General features: G+C 35.3%; 3 protein-coding genes across 7 annotated transcripts in view; 2 read left to right on the top strand and 1 right to left on the bottom strand.

Annotated features, from left to right (window-relative positions):
- Positions 1-1,536: 1,536 nt before the first annotated feature.
- ostf1 (osteoclast stimulating factor 1) lies at positions 1,537-5,931 on the bottom strand. The gene is made up of 10 exons (XM_016534306.1): positions 5,700-5,931; positions 3,859-3,905; positions 3,723-3,773; positions 3,558-3,621; positions 2,896-2,949; positions 2,707-2,814; positions 2,465-2,514; positions 2,182-2,260; positions 1,758-1,856; positions 1,537-1,671 (listed from the first exon to the last, which is right to left on the bottom strand). The coding sequence occupies exons 1-10, from the start codon at positions 5,731-5,733 to the stop codon at positions 1,613-1,615; spliced, it is 645 nt and encodes a 214-aa protein (XP_016389792.1). The 5' UTR covers positions 5,734-5,931; the 3' UTR covers positions 1,537-1,612.
- On the top strand, positions 1,619-14,994 carry areg (amphiregulin). Of its 4 annotated transcripts, none has more exons than XM_016534303.1 (7): positions 1,619-1,695; positions 7,978-8,100; positions 11,099-11,272; positions 11,814-12,036; positions 12,947-13,105; positions 14,635-14,729; positions 14,917-14,994. In XM_016534303.1, the coding sequence occupies exons 2-6, from the start codon at positions 8,061-8,063 to the stop codon at positions 14,720-14,722; spliced, it is 684 nt and encodes a 227-aa protein (XP_016389789.1). In that variant the 5' UTR covers positions 1,619-1,695; positions 7,978-8,060; the 3' UTR covers positions 14,723-14,729; positions 14,917-14,994. The 4 variants fall into 4 exon arrangements, with proteins under 4 accessions (XP_016389789.1, XP_016389788.1, XP_016389791.1 ...); XM_016534302.1 differs by having other exon boundaries at positions 1,677-1,738; XM_016534305.1 differs by having other exon boundaries at positions 1,677-1,738; positions 14,921-14,993.
- Positions 14,995-17,302: 2,308 nt separating this feature from the next.
- Positions 17,303-24,974, top strand: part of me2 (malic enzyme 2, NAD(+)-dependent, mitochondrial) — a 16,902-nt gene continuing 9,230 nt past the window's right edge. The window contains exons 1-3 of one of the 2 annotated variants that reach the window (XM_016534301.1): positions 17,303-17,381; positions 20,738-20,869; positions 24,392-24,525. In XM_016534301.1, the coding sequence (XP_016389787.1) occupies positions 20,762-20,869; positions 24,392-24,525 (242 nt within the window). In that variant the 5' untranslated portion in view covers positions 17,303-17,381; positions 20,738-20,761. Of the gene's footprint in view, positions 17,457-20,737; positions 20,870-24,391; positions 24,526-24,974 lie in introns of both variants that reach the window. The other variant, XM_016534300.1, reaches the window with a different exon arrangement.

Genomic DNA, 24,974 nt, shown 5'->3' with positions numbered 1-24,974 from the left:
ACCTACAGTTAAGCTGGAAAAATAAACGATAACGATGTTGGTGTAAAATTTCTTTGGCATGAATCGCGTTGCTCTCAAAACCAAACGTTAGCCTATGCGGTACAACAAAAAAATTAATATCAAATTTAAATTTTCGTCTGTTTTTAAGGCAAATGAAAAACCTATATTGCAACGGAATTTGTGGTTAGCTGACCTGACATGTTTTAATGAAAAAAGATAAAGGGATAGTTCCAGGGCCGTCGCTAGTGGGGTGAAAGGTGGTGACATCAAGAGGGGCCTGTTTTGTTATATTTTAAGAAACCCCTATTAGATTACATGTGGGCCTCCATGCTCATATATTGTACAATAAATTATATTAGTGGAGGGGTGTGGGGGCCCACATCAATATTTTTTCAGGGGGCCCCGAATCCTCTAGCTACGGCCCTGGATAGTTCACCCAAAAATTTAAATCCCCATCCTTTATTTGCCCTCAAGTAGTTCCAAACTTGTATGCATTTCTCTCTTCTGCTGAACAGAAAAGAAGATATTTTGAAGAATGTAAGTAACCAAACAGTTTCTTGTTACCATTGACTTTTTGTAGTATTTTTAATGAAAAGTCAATCTATATGGAAGTCAAGCAATTGTTTGCTTACCCACATTCTTCAAAATATCTTCTTTTATATTCAGCAGAAGGAGGAAACTCCAACAGGTTTGGTGAGTAAATGACTGAACATTCATTTTTGGGTGAACTATCATTTTAAAACATGTTAAAAATAAAAGAATATCTCAGATTTCATTATGAATATTATGTATTTTTTATCAACTTACTCAGTTTCCTCACGCAATTTGGAGAGCAAAGGTTCAAATATAGTCTTCCCTAGCATGTTCCTGAATAGCACATAATCTGATTTAAAATTATGTAAAGTGGTAAAACACAAAAAATACAGACGAATACAAAATATATAAATCGTAATCTAAAATCTTAGAAAAATGTTCATGTCCTTAAGTCAATTACCCTTTTTACCTTAAAAATATGGCTAAATTAATGCACACAATGAATAAAGGGCACTTACAAATACAATTATATTCAAGCTTCTCATCTTGAGTCTTGCATATCAAGCAAAGGCCACTGATTTATTTGCATAGTCGTAACATTCAGATTTACATGCATCTCAGAAGCTATCATCAAGCACATCTCGCACACACACAAACACAATCAAACGGTTAAAATGCTCAGACACACACTTACATACACGCGCATAAAACTTTTGGAATAAAAAGACCCAGTGCTGTGAGGCATTCTGGGTGATCTCCCTATTAAAAAGGCACTTTAAAATCAAAGAGAGTTCTATGCAATAAATACAGCTAAAAGAGGAGCAGCAAATAGAAGAACGAATGTTCACTGTGTCCATCCTAAACATGTACAGAACAGACAAGTACTGCAATACTTTTACAATGAACTGGAATGAAGAAGAAAGTTGAGACAATCAGACAACGACAACCAGCTTTCATATCCTCCCCACCTTTGTAAATAATGTTTCTCCCACATATATCTGATCTATATACATGTTGTGATGGTTTTTTGTTGGAATGAATGTAGGAATGAATGGACTTCATTAGTGCTGCTCTTCTCTCAGTCGGAGTCTTCATCATCGAGATACTCCTCGGCGTTACTGTGGGTGCGCAGAATCACTGGAAATTCAACAGAGAGAGACAGTTAAGTGTGAATCTCTCTCACAGGAAGTGACATCTGAAGGAGGTAACGCCTTGTGACTCACCTCCTCCCAGTTTCCTCTTCAGCAGAGAGGCACATTGTGCATTGGTGGCCATATCCAGAGCGGTCTTCTTCTCATTGTTGACCACATCTGTCCTGGCATCTATAGCAACACATATTGCAATATAAACAAACATATCAAACATACAGATACAGATACAAAAAAGGACATGTGTGTTTGTACTTGGAATTTTTACATTTCAATTTCAAATTGATTTAGAAAATTAAGACTTTTTATGACCTTAAATTTCAGAAAACTGGGGGCTTTTTTAATTTTCACACATGCTCCTGAATGCACTTTACAAGTTTGCACAGATCTATTTTTAGTTGCAAATGCAAGTGAAGTGCTTGCACTGTCGAGCTCTGCCCCACCCTAGTGTCACATACATACAAGTAGATACTTATAAGGAGGGGAAAAATTCACTCACTTTTACTGAGCAGCATCTCAACTATATCTGAATAACCCTTCCAGGCAGCTGCATGTAGAGCCGTGTCTCCCAGTTTATTCTGTTCAAAAAATTAACACACCATTTATTACATTGAGTAAAATATAAAGAACATGAGCATTGCTTCCGTTTCTAGAAACACTTTGCTATCGCTTTGTCACTTTTTCATACAGACATTTGTAAGCTGATCTCAACTGTGCATTTTAACCAATTCAAATGAAATGCATTTGATCTCAAGAAAAGTGACTCGCCAAAAACATTTTACCTGCTGATTGAGCTCACAGTTTGGCTGACTCAGCAAAATCTCCACCACATCTAAGAAAACACAAACACAACGTAGGTTAAACGTTTCATCTTGCCATTATTTTTTGTACTTTTTTTAACTTGATGTGCCATTATTGGACAAAACAGGCTTAAATCAGCTTAAAGAGTTTGTGCACAACTGCTGCAGCTCGAAAATGAAATTTAAAAATGTGAAAACAATCAAAGCGTGTGTGCATCTTTTACCTTTATGTCCTCCGTGACAGGCCCAGTAGAGAGCGGTGTTCCCTGCTTTGTCCAGTCCGTTGATGCCAACCTTATTATCCAAACACTCTCTGAGCCAGCTCAGATTACCTGCATTCACACACAAAACATTTAATTGTTTCACCACACTATCAAACAAACAAAATGCCAGATAGGTGTATATTTGGGTACCTCGCTTGGCTGCTTCATGCATGGGGTTGTCTATGGACTCTGCTTGCTCAGCCACTGGAAAAAGGCAAATCACATCACAAATTTAAGTATAGCTTAGAAAAGTAATAGCGTATAATGCATAAAATGATATGCAGAGAAGTTTGACACTTTAGGGGTTAGTTCACCCAAAAATGAAAATTCTGTCATTAATTACTCACCCTCACGTCGTTCCAAACCCATAAGGCCTTGGTTCATCTTCGGAAAACGAATTAAGATATTTTTGATGAAATCTGAGAGCTCTCTGACCCTCCATAGACTGCAAGGATCCTAACACGATCAAGGCACAGAAACGTAGCGAGGATAGAAGTGCTTTGATCGTGGTAGTATCCTTGCTGTCTATGGGAGGGTCAGAGAGCTCTCAGATTTCATCAACAATATCTTAATTTGTGTTCCGAAGATGAACCAAGGTCTTAAACCCAAGTATACGTGCAATAGTAATAGCTAGCATTTCTTTAGGAAACAGCACTGATTGTCTCTAATAAAACTTTCCCGACATCATAAAAGACTGTAAAAGTCACATATTATATACACATTTTACAAAAGTCGTCTTTTCAAATCACTAAAGGTGTTCTAGTAAAGGACTGATGGTTTGCAGGTTCTAGTTTGCCACTTGCTTTCTTTACCATAATTGCTGGGAATAAGTCCAGTCCTTCCCCTGCATGTTCCCTTCCACCAGTTACTGTCACTCTAAAAACATAAACCAAGCAGTCAGTTCAAAATCACGAACACTGCCATGAATATAATGCTCTTTATCTCCATGGTCGCAGGAGGAACTAACATAAACTTACTGTATCTGAGATATACAAGATATCTCCTTCCTCAAAGTACAGTTCATCTGGCTGAAAAAGAGGAAAATATACATGATTAGCTCAATTCAGGCAAGCTAAAACAAACAAAACAACCGAAGAGAAGAATGAAACTCACCGTCCTTGGGTCAAAGGTGAATAAAGCCCTGTACACCTTGACCTGGCCTGTTTAAAACATAAATATGAATGTTAAACTTATATTTTCAAATAACTAACTGAAGCAGTTGTATACACATTTTAGGTCCACAGTTGTCCGTGTTCTGCTCACTATTTATAGGCGAAACAGAGCAGTAAATATTCCACCGGTTCAACCTTATCTTCACCTATCATCAGCCCAACCAAAAGCAAAACACCATCACATCTACAACCAGGTAGTATCACAGAACTAAACGCAGCTCAAATGCAGGGCAAACCACATGACACAGAATTAAGAGGAACCCAAGCCCTGAGGCCTAAATATATAAATAAACAAACCATTATACACACAACAAAGGGCATTTCCTGCCTGCAAAGGGATTTCCATTTGGCCTAATGCAAACAAGTGAGAAGCCCTGCTGAGTGGGATCCAACCGGCCCCTCCCGAACTTCCAGATCAGCCTCGGAAATAGAAACACTGGCCTCCACCGGATATGATTATTGTGTTTGCCGCCAATTACAACTACGATCAATCGTTCAGAAGTGTAGAAATCCGTTCAACCAACAGGAAATCTGTTCTGCAATACTAACAATGTTTCCCAAAGTTGGAGGTTCACCTAGAATCTACACCACATTATAATATGTTACTATTAGTGTAAAAGTTAATGTAACTTGGTTTTGGCCACTACTAAACAAAACAGTGTTAAATATTCCAAACATCCCATGGCACACAACTGGTAAAATAAAATTTGCATGCTGGACGTCACAGACCCACATCCTGAGAAAACTGTACTAAGAGGACATTCTACAACTTGAGACAGGACCAATAAAGAGTTCAGAATTCAAGAGTTTTCTACTTTCTACTAAATTTCAAACCAATCACGTGATTTAGCATTTTGAATGGCATTATTAATAAAACAAATAATATAGTCGCAAATGCACATTATTTGTAGTTCTGTTCACTAAAAATACAACCCAGGCGCTGGGTAAAATATGGATCAACACAGCGATTGGGTTGTTTTGACCCAGCGGTTAAGTTACTGCCCAGAAGGCTGGGTTAAACATTTAACCCAACTGTTGGTTGAAAAGTCTAAAGATTTAGGTATTGTTGTGTCCAAAAGCAGAAATTAAACAGTTATTATGCATATCGGTTATTCGATGTTTAAATATGAAAATAACAAGCATCGTATCAGTTGTGAAAAGATAATATTGGTCTATCTCTAACTGCAACACATATCTTTGACCGTACACAGCATCATCATAAATCACCAGTCCAAATGTCATGCGTTATTTTGCACACTAAGCAAAATGAAGCTGCTCTTTCATATGGGGAAGTAACTAACTTCTATGAGACCATGGCTGGGACTCAAAATCATTGATCTAGACAACATTTCTGGGCATCATATAAAAATGTTTTTGGCTCGCCAGATAATGCACCGATTATAGGAAAAATGCGTACGTAGACTACGTTGACTAAACGCGCTGTCGAGGTAGATTGCTCACTAGGTTCTGAACCTTCTTGCTCTTTGAACTTTTATGCTACATTGTGGTGGTTTCGCGCATGTTAGTCGGTGACAAGCGTTTAAAACGCGTAAAAGCGCAAAGAAAGTTGCGTTGCGCTGGAGAAACGCCAACCTCCACCCGCAGGAGAAAGTTCAATATAACCAGAAATTGCATGCTCTTATATACATTTCATTGTATGGCATCGGAAACGAGCGTGTTTGTAAGGCTGTCAGACAAAGAAACAACGCAAAAACGAGTGAATAAATAATGAAACTTTTGTAGGCTTGCGAGGTAGGCTTTTCCTCCACGCGCACCTCTTACCTGGTTTAGCTGGTTTGGGGGGAGGCTTTGACATTTCTGAACTTTCCAAGACTTTTAAAGAAGACTTCCGAGTTGTTTAAGACGTCAATAATAGGTAGAAACGGTATAAAAACTGTTACGAGTGTAAATGAAACAGTGTATCGCTGCTATCTTCCTTTAGGCGCTGTCAATGAGGAAGCGTGAAGGAGCCCAATGCGGAAAAGTTGCACTGCGCATGCGCAGCTCTCTGAAATTCCGTACTACCCTTACAAAAAAAATTGACCTAACAATAGTTGCTACGTAAATGCCATGTTTTTACCATTTAACTTTAGTAGTATTAACCAAACAGAATAGAAGCAGATTCAGGGAAAAATGCATATAAAACTATTTGTTTCAAACTTGTAAATACATAAAAAATGTAATAAATTTACTACAAATTAAATACAATTTATGGGGAGTGAGATGGCTTATTAGACCCTGTTATAATATTTAATAATGATACATCATTATTAAATATCATAGCAGGTCTGAATTTTAGTCTAAATGTGTAATCAATGACAAAACTGCAAATGATTCATTTTCTGTTTCTGTTGCAATATGGAAAGTTTCGGTGTCACTATCAATAACATGTCTATTTTGGGGGCTTTAGTTGTGTAAAGATTCCTATAGAAATGATTGTTGAAATGATCGAATGAGGTTTGATGTAAGTCTTAAATTTAGGGAATGTACTAAACACTTTATAAACCTCCATTAATAACATTAACCAACATTAATCAATTACACAATACTTAACAGTAGTATAGACAATAAAATAAAATAAAATAAAAACATTATTGGCAAATAAAAAGATAAACGCCTTTTTAAACAGCATGGCCAAATAGTGGTAGGTTAATCTAACAAAATATTAAACAAATAAAACTGCAGGGAATTTTTCTGCACTTTTTTCAGTTTTTTCTAAACCCTTTTAGCTCACAAATGAAACCATGAGTATGTATGTATGTTACTTTTTTCAGTACTTTCACACTAGTGAAACGCCTCTACGCTCTAATCCTCTAGATTTGGGTGTCATATTAGAGGACACCCGTAGCATTGGGCTGCACCAACAAGTTGGTTTACATTGCAGGCAAGTTTTAAGGAGCTGCCTCAGAATAGCTCTGCTTTTAGTCATTTCTGTTTTAAAAACCGTAGCACTACATCCATATAGACCTGTATATTATGTAAGTTTTGAGCTAAAAAAAGGATGTTTGATGTTATCACTCACTGAGTACCTATATAATCAGATACGACTACATGGAATTTGAAGTTATCTTCCATATGATCAGAATGCAAACTCACTCTTATATTTTTGTGTAATTTAACTCTTTGTGCATTTAATGAACACATCAGGTGTTCACTGTATTTTCAAAACGACAATGTAAAATGCAATTGTAAATGCATTGCTTTTAGTTCAAAGTTAATCCAAATGTATGAATCCAATGGTGGCCTTATATAAATTCTGGATAGCGTCTAATGGGGTGTTTAGTTTGTTCTGTGTTAACGGTTCAGGGTCATTAGCTGTGCTTCTCTTCCTTTTGGGCTCTTCAGAAACTCATTACCATGCAGATGTGAGGGACATGTTGCACGGCAGGCGACTCAAACAGAATTTAAATTGCACGAACACGTTCATTCATGGCTTCATCTAAGAAAACCGGTCGTTCTTCCAGCTACCTCTCTTCCGTCCCGTACCATAGTTTTTTGGCCTCAAATTACAGGGACAGTAATATACTTAATGACCCATAAGGCTGTGTTCACACCGAACAAGTGTGTGTGTGCTGGGGGTGTTTTGGCTTCTCTCTTTATCTATTGCATTTTCCCCCAAGAATCCCATTCTTTGCATTCTTTTTATTCCAGACGTGATGCATCTCATATTCCATTCCAAATATTCCAAAGACTTAAGGCCAAATTCGATTCCAGTGACTGCATCCCCAAATCTGAAACATCTACATCAGTGCATGTGAAGTCATCATAATTGACTATTAAAGTACAAATAAACATGAACAATATTCCTGTTTATTTAGAAGTATTCTCATATCCCATTCAGGAACACTTGACAAAACAGTCAAGCTATTCAGCATCACAGTCCAGTGACGTGAAATGGAAAATGAATCTCACATAATGACTCGTGTATGAATGACCTGTGGATGAATTCTACAGGTGGACTCTCGTCAAACATTTACCTTACAAAAGGTGCCTACAAACACACACAAACACACATATTATCTCTCTCTCTCTCTCTGTGTGTGTGTGTGTGTGTGTGAAGGGAAACCTCCCTATAAAAGCTCCTCCTGGACGATAAGTTCATGACAAACAGAAACTCAACACAGAACTCAGCTGTCAGCTGCCATGAACCTACAGCGCCTCTCCTCTCTGCTGCTCTGTGTCGGTGAGTTTGGTTTTCTCCATCCTGTCTTACTTTATTTTTGACCTGTCAGCTGCAGGTGCGCCACGGTAGTGGAAAACCTGGAAATCTTAGTGGATTTTAAAATCGTGATTTAAAATCCTGAAGAAATCATGGAAATGAATACAATCTTAAAATATTATTGGATTTTTATGTGTGTGAATATATGCTTTTCTAGTTATGCTTTGCTCTAAAATATTGATATTTATTTTTTTCAAATTCTGTAAAATTATAAAAAATAAATAAATAAAAAAAACTTGTCCAGTGATAAAGTAACAAAATGAAAAATCATGAAAAGTCAAAAAGTGAGCGAAACTTGCAACATATTTTCTTCCATGCCGAGTGTAAATTTTCTGCATTTACTTATTATTGTTTATTGTATTTTAATTTCACTTTGACAACTGACAAAAGACAACTGACTGATGAATATGAAAGACTCCAAGATAGTAAACTTCCTCCAAAACCAGCTTGAGCTCTCTCGCTGAGTGAAGTGTGCGTGGTATTGTGTTTGTGTCTCCAGACAGGCAGGGCTTTGGGAAATCGACTCGACCTGTAGTAACATGCCTCTGAATAGCTGTGAGCTCCGGCTTTTCCCATATAGGTGTATGCCAGAACGTCACACAGTTTAAATCTGGGCTGTCTGTTGTCATGTTCGACGTCACAAAGCGCTTATTGTTCATGGCAAAGGACGGAGGATTAGGGCGTCACACAGCCGTGTTAAATATATATTTAGCTTTACGAACTAACGTTAGAAAGGTCATCCCCGCACACAATAATAGGTGTGTGAATTTCTTTGACAATTAAATGCAGGATTCCAGTCGGTAGGAGTGTTCAGATCAAATGCATTTACTCAAACATTCTCCTTGCAGACTAGTTTGACTGCAGACGTCGCCAGTTTATACCTGTGATAGAAAGGCACATACACTACTTTAAAATGTCTGAATTGCCACATATCTATTAGAAAGAAAAATAGCACTTGCACGGTTTTCAAGCAAAATATTTGACACCAAAGATTGTTGTTTAATCTAGTGATGTTCTAAATTGAAGTATTCTGAGACTCTTCATTTGTAAGACATTAAAGAAACATGTTAATGGTTAATGTGATAAGGAATAGAATGTGTGCAGAATAAAATGGCATGCAAAATTACAATTAGTGTTTAATAGACTGGATCGATTTGCCACACACCCAGGGCTGGTGGAATTTGTTCCTGCAATTTTCAGATAATGGCACCTTCGATTACTAGCCAAAAGGAAATCAAACGGATGTTTTTTCCTGGTCTTTTTGTGTGTTATTCCAAATACAAACGTGTTTGACTTTGTAATGTTTCATCAAAATGCGATGATCAAAACTTACTCCACCTATGCAACAACGTTACCCTGGTTACTTAAGTTTCAACCAACATATGCTGGCTGTGTTTCAGGATGGGAGTAGTCCTTCATGTTCACATTCAGGTCTGGCTCCATTCTGTGATATAATGCCCACTTCTTTTTTTTTGATCCCAATCAATTCCTGATGGATAAAATCAAGTCCCGGCCTACATATTTGCTCGTTGAATAGCATGTTTCACTATGGAAATGAATCACGTGGGTTGTGAACATTGAGACCTCCTTAGATGCAAACATTGTTTTGTAATGATAGTTTTGAAAAAAAGTTTTTTTTTTTTTAGTTTATTGACACTTTAGACAAAAAAATAAAAAAGGGTGCATATGTTTTTTTGTTTTTTTTTGAGGGGGGTGAGTATCATATTTAATATATCAGGCTTTTATGGCATGATGTAGTGAAAACATGTAGGGGAAAAACCCTCAAATTTATTCAGAGGCCCAAACTAAGCAAAAATATGCAATTTGGCAGTTGCTGGTATTTATGTGGCAAAAAGTAAGATACGGCTCTGATAGCTTTAAATTTTAATCTTTATAGCATATAAATATCAGTTGTCACTCTATATCTCCCAATAGGCTGTCTTAGTAAGATGATATTTAAATGCTTATTTAAACCAAAGAATGATTGAGAAAATAAATATTTGACACATTTTCATTGAAACATAATTTTCTTCATCAGAATCATTGTTCTATTAATCAAACGTGTCATTCTTAATCTAGAAAATTGAATCCCAACATGTTAAATTAGGATCGAGGGTAATTCACCGCTGGCAAGATGGGGTTTTGATAAAAAAAAATGTGGCTGTTTATGCAGCAAAACGAATTTTTTTTATTCTCGGTGCTACACGATTATAGAAAACAGAAAAAGAGCCGTGGCGAGGGAAAAAAAAAAGTACAAAAACTTCAACACCCATAATGCACTGGGCGCGATCAGACTCTCCTTAAGCGCGGATACAAAAATGCGGAAGTACGATCTGTAGTTTTTACAAACGCCCTACCGCTGTCAAAACTTCTGCTGCCAGGTAAACGGGGATATCTTGGTGCAAGACAAGGAAACATAATATACATTGTTCATTTACTTAGCCTACCTGGTTTGTATGGATTCTGTGCAGTATTTATCTTCACATCATTCCTGTTATTATATTGTGTATTTTAGCATGAATGGAAAGCTGTATTGATCCTATCGGATTCTGAACTAGGTTATGTGTTTTATAAACTGGTGTCTAACAAGAAAAGGAGACATAAAGGACTCTAATTTTGTATTGTAGGCTACTTGCGGCAGGCGCAGATTTACCTCACATAACCTCAACTTTTCCACTCGCTTATGTCTTTCACTCTCAATTTCTCTCTCACACACATACACAGCTAATCTGCTCAGTACAATACACATGGGGTGTTTACAGGATGACTCAACATCAACCGCAACATTAGAAGATTAACCGCTCTTTATATCTGCTAATAGAGGTTAATGTGTCATTGTGATATAATGAAGCGTTTGATCCTGTTATTATTTGCAAACTGGGCCGAAACTATACAAATCAGCATTCCTCACAAGCAGTTATTACATTTCTGCTGTGATATAACTGCGTGTTTCTGTGTACAGTTTGCAGTGCAGTTTTCACCATACGGACAGCTGCCGCTCACACAGCTGCACTGGGTCATGTGACCGTGAGCTCGTCATCGGGGGAGGGGCTTCAGAGCGCCGTGGGTGAAGATTTGGAATCTGATGATGATCAGGATCCATCGGGAATGTTCAGTGATCCAACTTTGTTTAAAGGTACAACCGTGTTGGCAAGTGCGCCGACATATAACGCCGTTGGGTTACGGGTGTCCTGAGTTCGAACCCCGAATCCTACTGTCCTATCATAATAGTAAAAATCTTTAAAAAAGGGTACAGACAGTCAAACTCGTCCACCTGCTTGACAATCTTGTGCAGACGTCTATTATTCTGCTAATTAAAATTACTGACCTAATAACATCTTTTTAATTTTAATTAGGATGATAAATTCAATATTTATGAATGGCAAAGATTCTCAAAACATCCCAACCGCTGGGTCAAAACAACCCAATAGCTGGGTTTGTCCCTTTTTAACCCAGCATTTTTTAGAGTGTATGTTGTTCCTTCTTTTTTGTTAATGTTGTTTTTTATCTGCATTGTTAATCTTGTAACTTAAAATAAATAAAAATAAAAGTTAAAAAGAAAGAAAAAGACCGCTTGATTTTAAAGAGCCATTTAAAAACATTAAAGAAAATGATAAGTATAGAAAGCAAATATTCTCACACACATTAAAGTTTCTCATATATCTCATATCTTTCAGTAACCCAAGTCAGTAAAGGAGACGAGCAGAATCACAAGCGCTCTGGACGCAAAAAGAACAAAGGAAGAAAAAAGAATAAAAATATCACTCCTGTTCAGCCGAATCACACGCTCAGTCACTGGAGTCACAGCACAACCGCTGACCCCTGCCTGACCTCTCACGTGGACTACTGCATCCACGGCCACTGCACATACCTGCACGGTCTGAGAGAGCCTGTCTGTGTGTGAGTGACACTTTCCTACGGAAGCTTGTTTCCACCACGGGATAAGAAATAAAAAAGTAAATGCGACTTTTTATCTCAATTCGACTTTCTTTCTTGCAGTTCTGAATTTATATCTTACAATTTAGACATTTATCAGAATTGTGAGATATAAGCTCAGAACTGTGTGATATAAATGCTGAATTGTCAGATATAAACTCGAGAATTGTGAGAAAAAAAGTCAGAATTGTGAGGCAATTACCGTTTTTCATGGCAGAAACAAAAAAAAACAGAATTGCTAGATGTAAACTCAGAATTCAGAGAAAAAAGTCAGAATTGTGAGATGTAAACTCCAAATTGAGAAAGAAAGTCAGAATTGTGAGTTTATGTCTCGCAATTCTGACATTTTTTCTGAAAACTGAGAGATAAACTGAGAATTGTGAGATATAAATAACCCTTTGTATTCTTTATTTTATGGTGAAAACAAAAACAAAAACAAAAACTCAGAATACCTCAGATATCTTGTCTAATTTGCAAGAAATTGCAAGATGTAAACTCAGAATTCTGAAAAAAAATTCAGAAATGTGAGATAAACTCATAATTGTGAGATATAAAGTCACAATTGCAAGGAAAAAAAGTAGAGAAAATAAGTATGAATTCTGAGTTTAAATCTCACAATTCCCAGAAAAAAAGTTAATTGCGAGAAAAATCTTTGAATTGTGAGATATAAAGTCACAATTGTAAGAAAAAAAGTCACAATCACCTCTTTTAAATAGTTTATTCCATGGCAGAAACAGGCTTCCATATTTATCTGCATGCACACTACATATAAACATCCCACACACCTGCACTTCATTAGTGAATTCACATCAATTAAATCCAGTCAGTGTTGCATTAACGTCGTGTTCAAGTAATGAAAGTTTGATTGTTTCAGATGTAAGAGAGGTTATGATGGAGAACGCTGTGGGATCCAGCTTCTCGGGACGTCTCGGGACGAGAGCAGCACTGATCGGAGCCACACCGCGCTCGTTATTATGACTGTCGTCCTGTCAGTCATCAGCTGCCTAGCCATTCTGCTCATGGTCTGCGTGCAGTAAGTACATTCAGTGCATGCATGCTAAATATACACCCACACACAAAACACACGCCTGGGTTATACTTGGCACATATTGTGACAGCAGTTTGGACGCACCTTCTCATTCTTTATCATTATTAATACTATGAGGTTACTCTACCAGCTAACAAAACATGTTCTAGGAACATTTTGTTAACATTCTAATTAAGTTTCCATTGTATCGTTTGTAAACATTCTGGGAATGTTGCTTTTGAATGTTTTCTGTAATAACATGTACCTTATAAAAATGTTAGATGAATGTGCAACTAAAAAAATGTTCCATGAACGATGTATAAATGTATTAGTTTTGTGTTAACTTTTTGAGAGTGTTATTTAAAGACCAGATAACTTTGAATGAACACTCTATTAACATTACTAGAAGAATGTTTGTACATAAATTTGAGTGAACCTTGCCAGAATGTTCCCTCTTAGATTTGTACTAGATTTGCTCAATCTCGACATTCATAAACCAACTTCACAATGTTGGGATGCTTTTGTAGGAGTTCACGTGTATTCTGGATACTTGCTTTTTTATCACCCAAAATAAAAACAAACAAAAAACATTTAGTTTTGTGAACGAAATTTCCTATGTAGGAACTAGCCTTTAGATCAAAAGGTTTTTATATGTACAGAATACAGTAACCCAGACATTTACTATGTTCAAGGCCCCAACGTGGCAATATTCCAGCAATATTAAAAATGAAGTCCTCTGAGGTTGTTTTCACTACACTATAAATGAGACGATAGATGGCGCCAGTTGTCTTTTGAATAAAACGAGTCCGAGAGTCGAGAAAGTAGTTCCGGTTTCTTTACACGCATGAGCGGATTGATATAGCGTTGATATGGCCTACGGGTGATCGGTGGATTACAATCGGTTGGAATCACATTTTCTGCATTCGTTCTGAAATAAACCCTCAGACGGTAATTATAATAGTTGCTACAGATCTGATTATACATAAACAAGCACTCTTTATACAGGTTGTGTTGTAACTTAACCGTACGCATTTTTGTTGAGAAGATCGGATCATTTTACTGACGCTGATCTTTGAACATAGTTCCACAAAATGACTTTTATTCAAATCATTTCGTTCATTTAAGGTAATTAAGTTAAACTGTTATATATATATATCATATATATCAAACATCATCGCTTTCAGGCGATATATATATATTTAAATAAACAAATTCCGCGAACATTTCCACTATATGCGTCTTTCATTATTTTCCAATTAAGATATTCGGAAATTCGATTATTTTTTTCACGTGACAGATGAACGAATCGTTCCGCGCTTGAACAGTTAGATTACTTTTATATTTATTTATTGTAGCTACTATAATGCAGACTTAACATAAAGAAGAAATAAAATAAAGAAGAAATAACAACATAATATTCAATTATCAAGCAAATGGAAATAAATAGGAAATGTTAAGAAGTAAGAGTGGATTTGAGTATTTGGCAGAATTGTTAACTTAATATATTTTTTCGTTGTATTGTTCTTATATTGCAGCTATAGAACACATCACCGCTTTCAGGCGGCGTTCCTGAGCTCCACTAATGAGAGAGAGAAACTAGAGAAGAAGAACATCATGGTGTGAAGAGGAAGTAAGGCCAAGTCTTTATTTATGGGTTGCTAAATGTAAAAGAGACTTTTAGGGTTGTGTTTGCCATGTAAAACTCCAGTTCCTTCTTCAGCATTAAAACAGTCTACAAAACCCCCATTTTACGCAATTTATTGTGGAATATAGGCCTATAGATATTTTATGTCATAAAATAAATTGTTTTGTTTCAGGTAGAATTCACACTGATGTCACTGGTGTGGAGTGCACTACAGATATATTGCACATAGAATAATATAATAAAACCCACTGTAATAATATATTTATTGTTTGTACCTATTTATTAACTAATTATATAATTTCTTTAGTATTTGTTGTTTATTTTGATAATAAAAAACTAATGTTCATTTGATATGTGATGTTCATGTACACATATGAAATAAAGTACACTCTCATAAGATCTGTATCTTTCACTCATTCGGAGCATTCTTATGTAAAACATTATTAAGAGTATAAGTTATTTAAGTCTTCAGACAGTATGTCAGTGAGGTGAAAACACTAATATTACAGCTATGAGTATTATTCACAGATTAAAGCAGACGTTCGACTCGTTCACTTTAAACCTGATCAGGTGGAGTCTGTGGTGCCTCTCCCTGCAATTTTCTGCAAAGTTTCCTTCTCCCAATCATCTTTAATCCTTACGAGGGCTTATGTTTCATAACATAATAGAAGATTATATAAGAACAGATCAATCTGGAGGTGAGTGTTTGATCAACAAATGTTTGGTAAATGGGGCAGGAGGGGAAAAATCTCCAGGTTTGGACATCATTATGGATGGTATATTTACTCAAACAGTCATCCAAAGAGGCACAATCCAGGAGGAGAATTAGCTGCAGTAAATAACTGTGCAACAATGAATGGTGTAACTAATTATGCAAAGCTAAACCACTTTCAATACTTTACTGCTGTGACTGAAATAACAGTAACAACCGATATAATAGTGCTTAACAGATAGTTGTTAAATGTATTTTAAATACAAACGTCATTAAATTCTGATTCCGATATTTTTGCCTTAAAGAGGTGGTTCACTGGGTTTTTTCTAGGCTTGATTGTGTTTATGGGGTGCAGTCTAATATGTGTTAACGCTTCGTTTTTTTAAAAACGCATTCTTTTTCACATAATTTACCTTTATTCCACACCGCTCTGTCCCTTCTCTGAGAAACGGGCTGATCATTTCCTTCTTTTATGAAGCCCCTCCCTCAGAAATAGGCGATGGGCTCTGATTGGTTAGTTAGCCCAGTGTGTTGTGATTGGCTAAACCGCCTCTAGCCCGCGTCTAAACGTCCTGCCCCTCACCTCAGCACTCGTTGTAGTCCCTACGAGCCGTTTTTGTAGGCATTAAACTGCCAGAATTTTAAAAGACGATATCTCCGTTTGCATTGAACTTTCAGCTTCGTAACTTTGCAGATATTGTTTATGCTCAAACAGCAACATTACTCACTAACTAACGTTAAAAAAGTGAAATCGCAATGAACCACCCCTTTAAATATTCATGTTGGAAAATACATCCACTGCTGATCTGATCAATATAATGTTTGTTAATGACTACCGTATTACCATTAAAGTGCTACCATATTAACACATATTTATACTGTAGCATAATAATAAAAATAAAAATAAAATCGTTAAAAAGTATAGGCTATCAAACATCCCAAATGGTCAGTGGCTGGTCTTTTAATTTTATTGGCAAGACTAGAAACTAGTTAATTGCGACCTCTTCTGGTCATATAGAGTGAACAGACATGCGTGATCTGGAAATGCATTTATGTATATGAAAATAAGCAGACATTGATATTGATTTATGTCAAAATGTTTGTCTCAGAGCACCAGAGCAGTAATATCAGTTGGATACGTGTTCACCAAACTCAATAATAATATAATATATAATATAAAAATCATCTTAAAGTGACAAACAAGTGCATATAACGAAAAAAAACTTAAAAATAAATGAATTAATAAGAAAAAATAAATACACATGTAATGATGTATTAGAATATGCAAACAACACATTAAATAAATCTACAAATAAGGTTTTTCTTTTCTTCTTTTTCCTCAGATCTTCCCAGCAACAACCAGTCAAAAACTACACTGAAAAATATTAACTTAAAAAAATGAAGAAAAAAAAAACGTTTTTATCCACTTTACAAGCACAAGTGATGAAAAAATATGTAGGCCTATTTATAAGTATTTATGTGTAGACCTATTATTATCATTTTTTAAATATTAATAGTAATAGCCTACATTTGTATTTTTTGATCAATGTTAAGAAAAAAATTAAAAACATTATTATTATTATGTTCTTTCTTTATTTGTAAAACTAGAAGGTTACAACGAAAACACGACTATATTAGTCTTCCTCTAACTTGCAGCTTACTCTGGCTTGCAAAAAGTCAACTGAGGAGTTAGATGAGGTTTGTGCAAGAAACTTACGGTGATTTCATAATTTTCCTTCCGCTTCTGTGGTCGGCGGTTTTTGTTGTTTATTCTGCGCTTTATTCAAGAGCTTTACGGTAAATTTAAGCGCTATGGCGTTGCTCGTTTCTGATTGGCTGTCGGCGTGTGCGTTAGAATGTCTCGTGCCAAGAAGGCTCGCGGCTGTCACTCACCGTGCGCGGCCTGACGTACAGACCACAGACCGGTGAATTTATCTAAAATATAATGTTTAGTCGCGCATTATTGTGACCAACTGACTTTGAGACGTTTGAAGGAAAGGGTAAGGCTTCAGATATATCCTTTATGAGAGCTCTGGAGGGAGTATGTTGAGTATTTTGAGCCTTTTGTGTTAGCGTAGCTTAACAGCAGCTGTCATGACTTCACTAGACCACCTCACTCATGTGTTTACACGATCGTTAAATAATCGAATGATGGCCTTCCGGTTTAACATTAACAGTATTGTGATTCTCCACCTGTTGCACTTTGGTTTTGCTGCACTAACTAACGGTTTCAGAACATTGTTTTTTCAGGCATTGGTCAATTTGGAGATTTTGGGCTATTTTGCTTTCATAACATGTCTTCTTTCAGACTAGTGAAAAGAAAACACCCCACATTTACATTGAAGTGTTAATTTAATCACACTTCATCTATCTGCATCTGGATTTTTCAATTACAGCACATGTCTTTATAGGCTATTTTCTCCAAATAAATTTTTTTCTCCACCTCAGTGTCACTTACATACATCAGACCTTGCAGTTGAATTCCTATCTATACTCTGAAGGTTTTTACAGAGGGTTTAAAAAAAAAAAAAGCATTTTGAAAATACTGTTCACAACGTTTTCTGATTTATGGCGTGATTAAAAACTCCAATATGTAAAATATCAACAAAATGAAACAAGAATTTTGAACTGGAACTAGTGCATATTTAATTCGTAATATTTAAACATAATTCCAGAAAACTTGTGATTCAAAACAATTGTCTTAATGTACTGTAATAAATTAACTAGAGAAGTATGGTGATCACCTGTGGTTACTTGCCTTAATGATTAGCACTGTGTGTTTAATCTGTTTTAATAAAATCACTTTAATGGGTGTAGTGGCTTAGTGGTTAAATATCTAGTAGCCTGGTAGCTGAAAGGATGTAGGTTCAAACCCTGTTCGTATGCTACCAGCGTTGTGCTTTTAATTAATATTTACAAATTCACTTTTTTTTGTGCTTTGTGAAATTGTAGTTAAAGATATAGACTGGTAACTGAAAGCTTGTTCCATTACAAGCTGGGCTAATGACTGGAGATTGTAGGTTCAAACCCTGAATTGAGTGATCGATGAACTGTCCCAGTTGTGTCATACTACTTTCTACAAAACTTCTAAGGGTATCGTCATATAGTTGTTTGAGAATCTGGGCTGGCGTCTGAAAGGCTTTAGGTTTAATCCACGACCTATCTTCATCATTGTGCCCTTAATCAAGACTCTTGCATGCCCTTAATTGTATGTAGTTCCATAAATCACACAAATTATGGCAGAAACAGTGCATTTGCTTGCTTAGGATGTGTTCATCAACTGTGAGGTTGGGCAGATCTGGTGTGACTTCCCATTTGGTCCCTAAAATAACCTTTGGTGTCACTTGTCAAAGGTCATGGCAGGAACAGCCTTACAGAAAGAATGCTTGTTTTCTACGTCTGGGACACAGTTGTAGCCTGATGGTGAATAATCTGTAATAGGTTGTATTTAGTTTGGTAACTTGGGTGTATATTGGGCGTGGCGATAGCAACTCCAAGGTCATGGGTTCTAGTCCCAGGGAATGTTTTAAATGCAACATAATTTGCTTTGGATAAAAGCATCTTCCAAATGCATAAATTTAAAATCACATTGTAAGTAGTTGCTTTCCTGTCTGTTCTTCATGCAATACCTTAGTTCAAAATATCTTGGAATATACTGCTTTCGTGTTTTGGGTGAACTATTTCTTTAAATGCACATGTCCCAGTTTGGAGTGACCCCAGAGCTCCCTGCCCCGTCATCGTTGAACCCTTGAGCGAGACACTTAAACTTAGTCTGCTGTGATTCACACCGGATGAAACAGTCCCGACCTAACAACAGCAATGATGTCAGCATGCATCACTATTTTGTACTTTGACTTTTTTTTTAATGACCCAGAAGAACACCGTATGATAAATCGATAAGGAGCGACCGTAGGTGGCTGGTGATGAGTTATTTGTTGTATAAGGGTTTGGCTCTATGTTTGTACAGGTTTCACTTCCTCTACGTACAGCAAAGTAGGCGACTTCAGTGCTGACATGAGTGTGTTTAACTGCTTACAGACATACAAACCAGCAGTCATGAGACATCTGATTATTTAGTTTTAGAGTTGAGTATGTGATTGAATCTTAAGTGATATTACATCCACCTTTTATTAAAATGGATATTTGAGACTTAGAATAATATGTTGAATATGTTTAATATGGTTTAATATGATTGTGCTTAATGCTTCATAATTTCCATTCATCACTTTTTTTGTTGTTATTTGAGGGATCCTTTTCTCATTGTAAAAGGATTGGTATTTTCTGATATGTGGGTAAACTAGTTTGATATTAACATTTTGATTCACACAAAAATGAACATTTTGTAATGATTTACTCACCCTAATATCTTTTTTTTTTGTCTTCCTAATTTTTGTAAAAACATCTGGTTTTCGTGATTTACATTATTTACTGAGAACTATCACTTGCCTTATTGGGCCAGTGCTACGTTGTGATTGTCTTGTGTTCAGTGATCACATGTCTATGTTTTTATGCCTTGCAAACTTCAACATTTGGTTGTCTGTTGTGCATTGTTTTAAATATTTCACAAAGTTAAAGTCTTTTAGCTGCCTAACACATGAGATTTTAATAAAGTAACTGTCTGGTGATAGTGTTGGTACTAACAGTTAAAATGGGTTAAAATTACAAATTCTCAAATTATCATACGCTGCATGAACATGAAAGAAGAAGGTGATGACAATTTACATTCATGGATGAAATATTCCAGGAAATCCCAAGCTTTTTTGTCAGCTGAACCCCTTTGCCCTTAAATATTTTATACCCCCTAAGATGTAAAGTTAAAATTTCAATATTCATTTTGTTCATAGTTATCTGATATTGGTTAATGGTCACATGACATGCAGGTGACCAATAAAATATATATTTTAGTAAGCGTTTTAATTTTTAAATGACATTTTAATTTATTTTTTTTGCATTTTTAGCAAGCATTTCTATTTATTTTATTTAATTTAATTTTTTTTGCTTTAATCCACTTCTCAAGGACCACTGCATTTATAAAGGCAACAGAGATGTTCTTCTGTGTGCTGATATCCTTTATAAGGACTCTGGCATGAATGTTTATCAGCGCAGCGGAGAGGACTGTGGTGTGAGAATCGCTGCTGCTGACAGATCAGCCATAATAATTCAATCTAATCAGCTGATAAGAGCTCTTCTATCAGACACTGCTGATCCGAATGATCTGTTTTTGTGTCTGAGTGCATTAAGTGTGTGTTTGCATGTATTATTTCAGTATTTTCTTTTGCAGGTGTGTATCGGTATCAGTGCAGCCATGCTGTCCAGATTAAGCACGAGTGTGAGGCCGTGTGTGAGCGTGTGCCGATGGGTTCACACTAAAGAGAAGGGGAAACCGCTCATGCTCAACCCACGTACCAACAAGGTTAGACTAAACACAATCTATAAGTCCTTCTAGTTCTGTCTCTGTGTCTCTATCAGTCTCTGTCCTTTCTTGTTTCTAATATCATTTATTGAGCATTGAGGAATCTAATCTGTAATTTGCAGTATTTAAATGATAATAATGGCACAAAACAATGAGGATGTCAGTTGCAATGACAACATTAAACTCAAACACATACACTTACACTAAATACAACAAATGGTGCAGAAAGAGTTACTCACCAAAGTTTTATATTTGGATTTATGGGTTTGTTCAGATCATTAACTCAAAGGATGAAGAATAAACAAATACTAAGCCACTAGATATTTATTTTATTTGCTACTAATAAAATAACACACAAATTACCATCCAGGGATATCTTGGAACAATAAAATAGTGTTCAATATAACAGTATTAACTATGTTTTAAATTAGTTATATTAGTCAGTTTTTATGATCCAGTTAAGAGAAGAGCCCATACAATATGATTAACTAATATAGAGCTGCATGATATTGAAACAAATGGCATTGCAATATTTTGTGTTTTTGTGGTGTATATTTATAATATATGTAATTATAATATAATTTATCATAATTTATTATAGTTTTTATTAGATTTATAATGATATTAATAAAAATATTTATATAAATCTACTCTGAAGAGTTTAATACAATCTATCCTTTTAGCATAAAATCAAACCTCTTTAATTAGCCTTATAGTGAACCGAGTTTAAAGAGTTTTATAGGCCACATTCCCACTCTTTTTGAACTATTCAGTAACTGATTATAAAAGAATTATTTATTTTTATTGTGATTAATATCAAATAAATTATTAAAACAAGAAATAAGTTGTAGTAATTATGCTAATGTCCTGTAGAATAGAAAATAGAGTAAATAAATATATGCGCTATATGTCGTACACCATATCATGATCTGTATGTGTGTAGATGAACACAGTGCCACGCTTTTCTCTGAAACCTTATTTAATTAAATCACTGCTTGTAATTTGATAATCGCACTAAGCCGTATCGATTTTATTTCAATATATATCATGTATTCTTAAACTAAATTAAACTGGACATTTTAGTAGAGTGTGTTTAATTACTGCCTCAGCTCACTTGAATGTTAGACTGCATGCACAATACAGTTTGACACACCACTACCTGCTTAGTTTTTTACGTGCTGGTTTTTTTTTACTCCCTAGCACAGATGCATACACACTTTCTAACACTGCCCCTGTGTGTGTTGAGGGTCTGAACGCTTTTGTCTGGAAAACATTAGAGGAGTGACTCAGCAGAAGTGCCACGTATCCCAGAAAACATGGGTGTGTGCTTCATTTCCGTCCTGTAGACCACTGGTTTTGCTTCAGGACTCTTATTTTACTTTGGAAATCAAGCTATGACCCAGGACAGATCCAAAATTGTTTATTGTACAAAACTAAACTAAATTGCCTGATGGTTTCATGCTCTCAGCAGCCAGTAATTCTCCTCACAAAGCATATGGTGGTTGACAAACTATGTTTATCCTTGCTGCAGTTGTATTTAATGTGGTCTGGGTCGTATTTTATTTTACTTTGTGTAATTTTGTTTGTTTTTTTGAAGATGAAGGCATGTCAGTGTCGTCACCTGTCTGACTTAACAAGCTTTTACCAAATGAGATGATTTTGCACCGAAATTTCAATGATTAGTTAGCACCAAAATTACTAACTAAGCATCACTAGTATTGCTCATGCTTGTGGTTTGGGATTTGAACAAACCTGCAACTCTATAATTATGAAATTTGGTTTGTTTGTACTGTAGACTGTGTACTCTTGACACATTGCAAATGATTATTTGTAATAATTATTTATCCGTTAATTATTTTTATTATTTAACTATAATTAGTAAAATTATTAATAAACATCAGTTTCTAGACATCATATATATATTTTTTTTTTTACAATTTTAACATTTTATTTTGATCATTGTTATTGTTACTATTTTATTTTATTCTTGTTTTATGACTTTATTTTGAATGATTACTCGAAATCTAACTTTTTTTTATTTTACTAGAGTTGTATTTAATGTCGTCTGGGTCACAATTTCTTTTACCTTTTTTTTTTTTTTTTTTTTTTTTTTTTTTTTTTTTTTTGCTTTTTTTAAAAAATTTGCAACAAAATACAGATGAGTTTGGTTACCCGGCTTTCGATGTCAACCACAAAAGATATGCAAAGTGTTTTTCCTCCCATTTAAAAGTTGATAAGTCTATTCTACCTAAATATCCATCATATTATATAAGTAGTTGCATTTTATTATTTGCATTTAACATAATTTTTCCTGCTGTTCAGAAAAGACCTGCAACCCCACAACCCTGTTAAAGACTCTTCTCACTCCTCAAATATGCTCAAACACACATGTGCACACACTCCAGGCATATGGAATGTAAAGTGAAGGCAGTTCCTGTATGTTATAGATGGGTGTTTCCCTCTCCCTGACATTCATTGGTCGTTGTTCTGCTTTGCTCTGCTCCCCGCAGACATTTCCTCCTCACACTTAGGATGTATGTACATTTGTGGCATCTCGGGTGAAAGAGTCATGCATGGTTTTAATGTACAGCAGAGGATGGCTCCAGCCCACCCCCAAACACACATAAAGCCAGTGTTTCAGGGTCTCTGTATGACCTATTGTGTTCTGTGCACTCCATATGTCACAGCCTTCTGCATAGACAGTGCATTAGACTAGACCATCTGCAGTTGTCTTTGTGTGTGTGGCTTTGTCTGTAATTCTGTTTGCTAAGGCATGCAGCACTATTGCTCATTCTGGTTGGAGATTTGAGCAAACCTGTGACCCTAAAGAAACTTTGGTGTTGTACCAAGCAAGCGATGAAACTTGATGCGTTTGTAGACAGGGTTATTTTTTAATGTCTTCTTGAATCTTGACACACTCCTAATAATAATAATAATAATAATAATAATAATAATTTCTAACCACATATGATATAGTTTTGTTCAGGTTTGTAAATATCAGATGTATTTATTTTTGTAATATCTAATTTTTTGTTTCATTTTCTTTTATAATTAATTGATAATTGTATTGTGTTATTTTACAATTGATTGATTTTATTATTATCATTAATTGCATTTTTATTTTTAAAACTTTTTTGCTTATTGTTACTATTTTATTGTATTTTCATGACTTTATTTTAATGTCATTTTATTTTTATTTTTAAAATATAAAATGTTTGGATCCTATTATTATTATTATTATTTTGTTCATTAATAGGAAAAAACTTGATCACTGTTTGTATAAAAAAATATAATATACTTAATGCCACTTTTTTTCATCCGACGATTGTTAGGCATTCAAAATTTAAAACTAGTTTGATTAAAATATGCCAAAAATCAGCTGAACAAAGCCTTAAGAGACTTAGTTGACTGACAAACACTCCCAACACATTAGCATTGTCCTTGCAATCCTCTATTTGACTCGTGAAAAAAAAAAGGTACAAATCTATTGTAAACATTCATTGTTTATTTGTGCATGCACAGGGCATGGCCTTCACGCTGAAGGAACGGCAGATTTTGGGCATTCATGGTCTGTTGCCACCGAAGATTGAGACGCAGGACACTCAGGCCATGCGCTTCCAGAAGAACCTGAAGAAGATGTCCGACCCACTGCAGAAGTACATTCATTCACTTTGATACCCATTTCAGAAAATAAGAGCTGTTTCACAATTTGATTTGAATTTAAACTTAATTTAAAATGTCCATATAAAATCTGAAGTTTACCATGATAAATTCTGTATTTAAGGCTGTGTGGATAAAAAATAATATTAGTCAATATATATAACATATATAATAGTAATAGTAATATACAGGTGCATCTAAAAAAAATAAAATAGAATATAAGAAAGTTCTTTTTTTTGTAACTTATTTCAAAAAGTGAAACTTTCATATATTCTAGATTCATTACATGTAAAGTAAAACATTTCAAAAGTTGTTTTGTTTTAATTTTGATTATTAGAGCTTACAGCTCATGAAAGTCAAAAATCCAGTATCTCAAAATATTAGAATATTTCCTCAGATCAATCAAAAAAAGGATTTGCAAAACAGAAAAGTTCAAGTTCTTTAA

This window comes from Sinocyclocheilus rhinocerous, unplaced genomic scaffold (assembly GCF_001515625.1).
Source record: "Sinocyclocheilus rhinocerous isolate Xijiao unplaced genomic scaffold, SAMN03320098_v1.1 scaffold1295, whole genome shotgun sequence".
In the NCBI taxonomy this organism is placed as follows: Eukaryota; Metazoa; Chordata; class Actinopteri; order Cypriniformes; family Cyprinidae; genus Sinocyclocheilus; species Sinocyclocheilus rhinocerous.
This window is presented reverse-complemented; position numbering and strand designations above follow the sequence as displayed.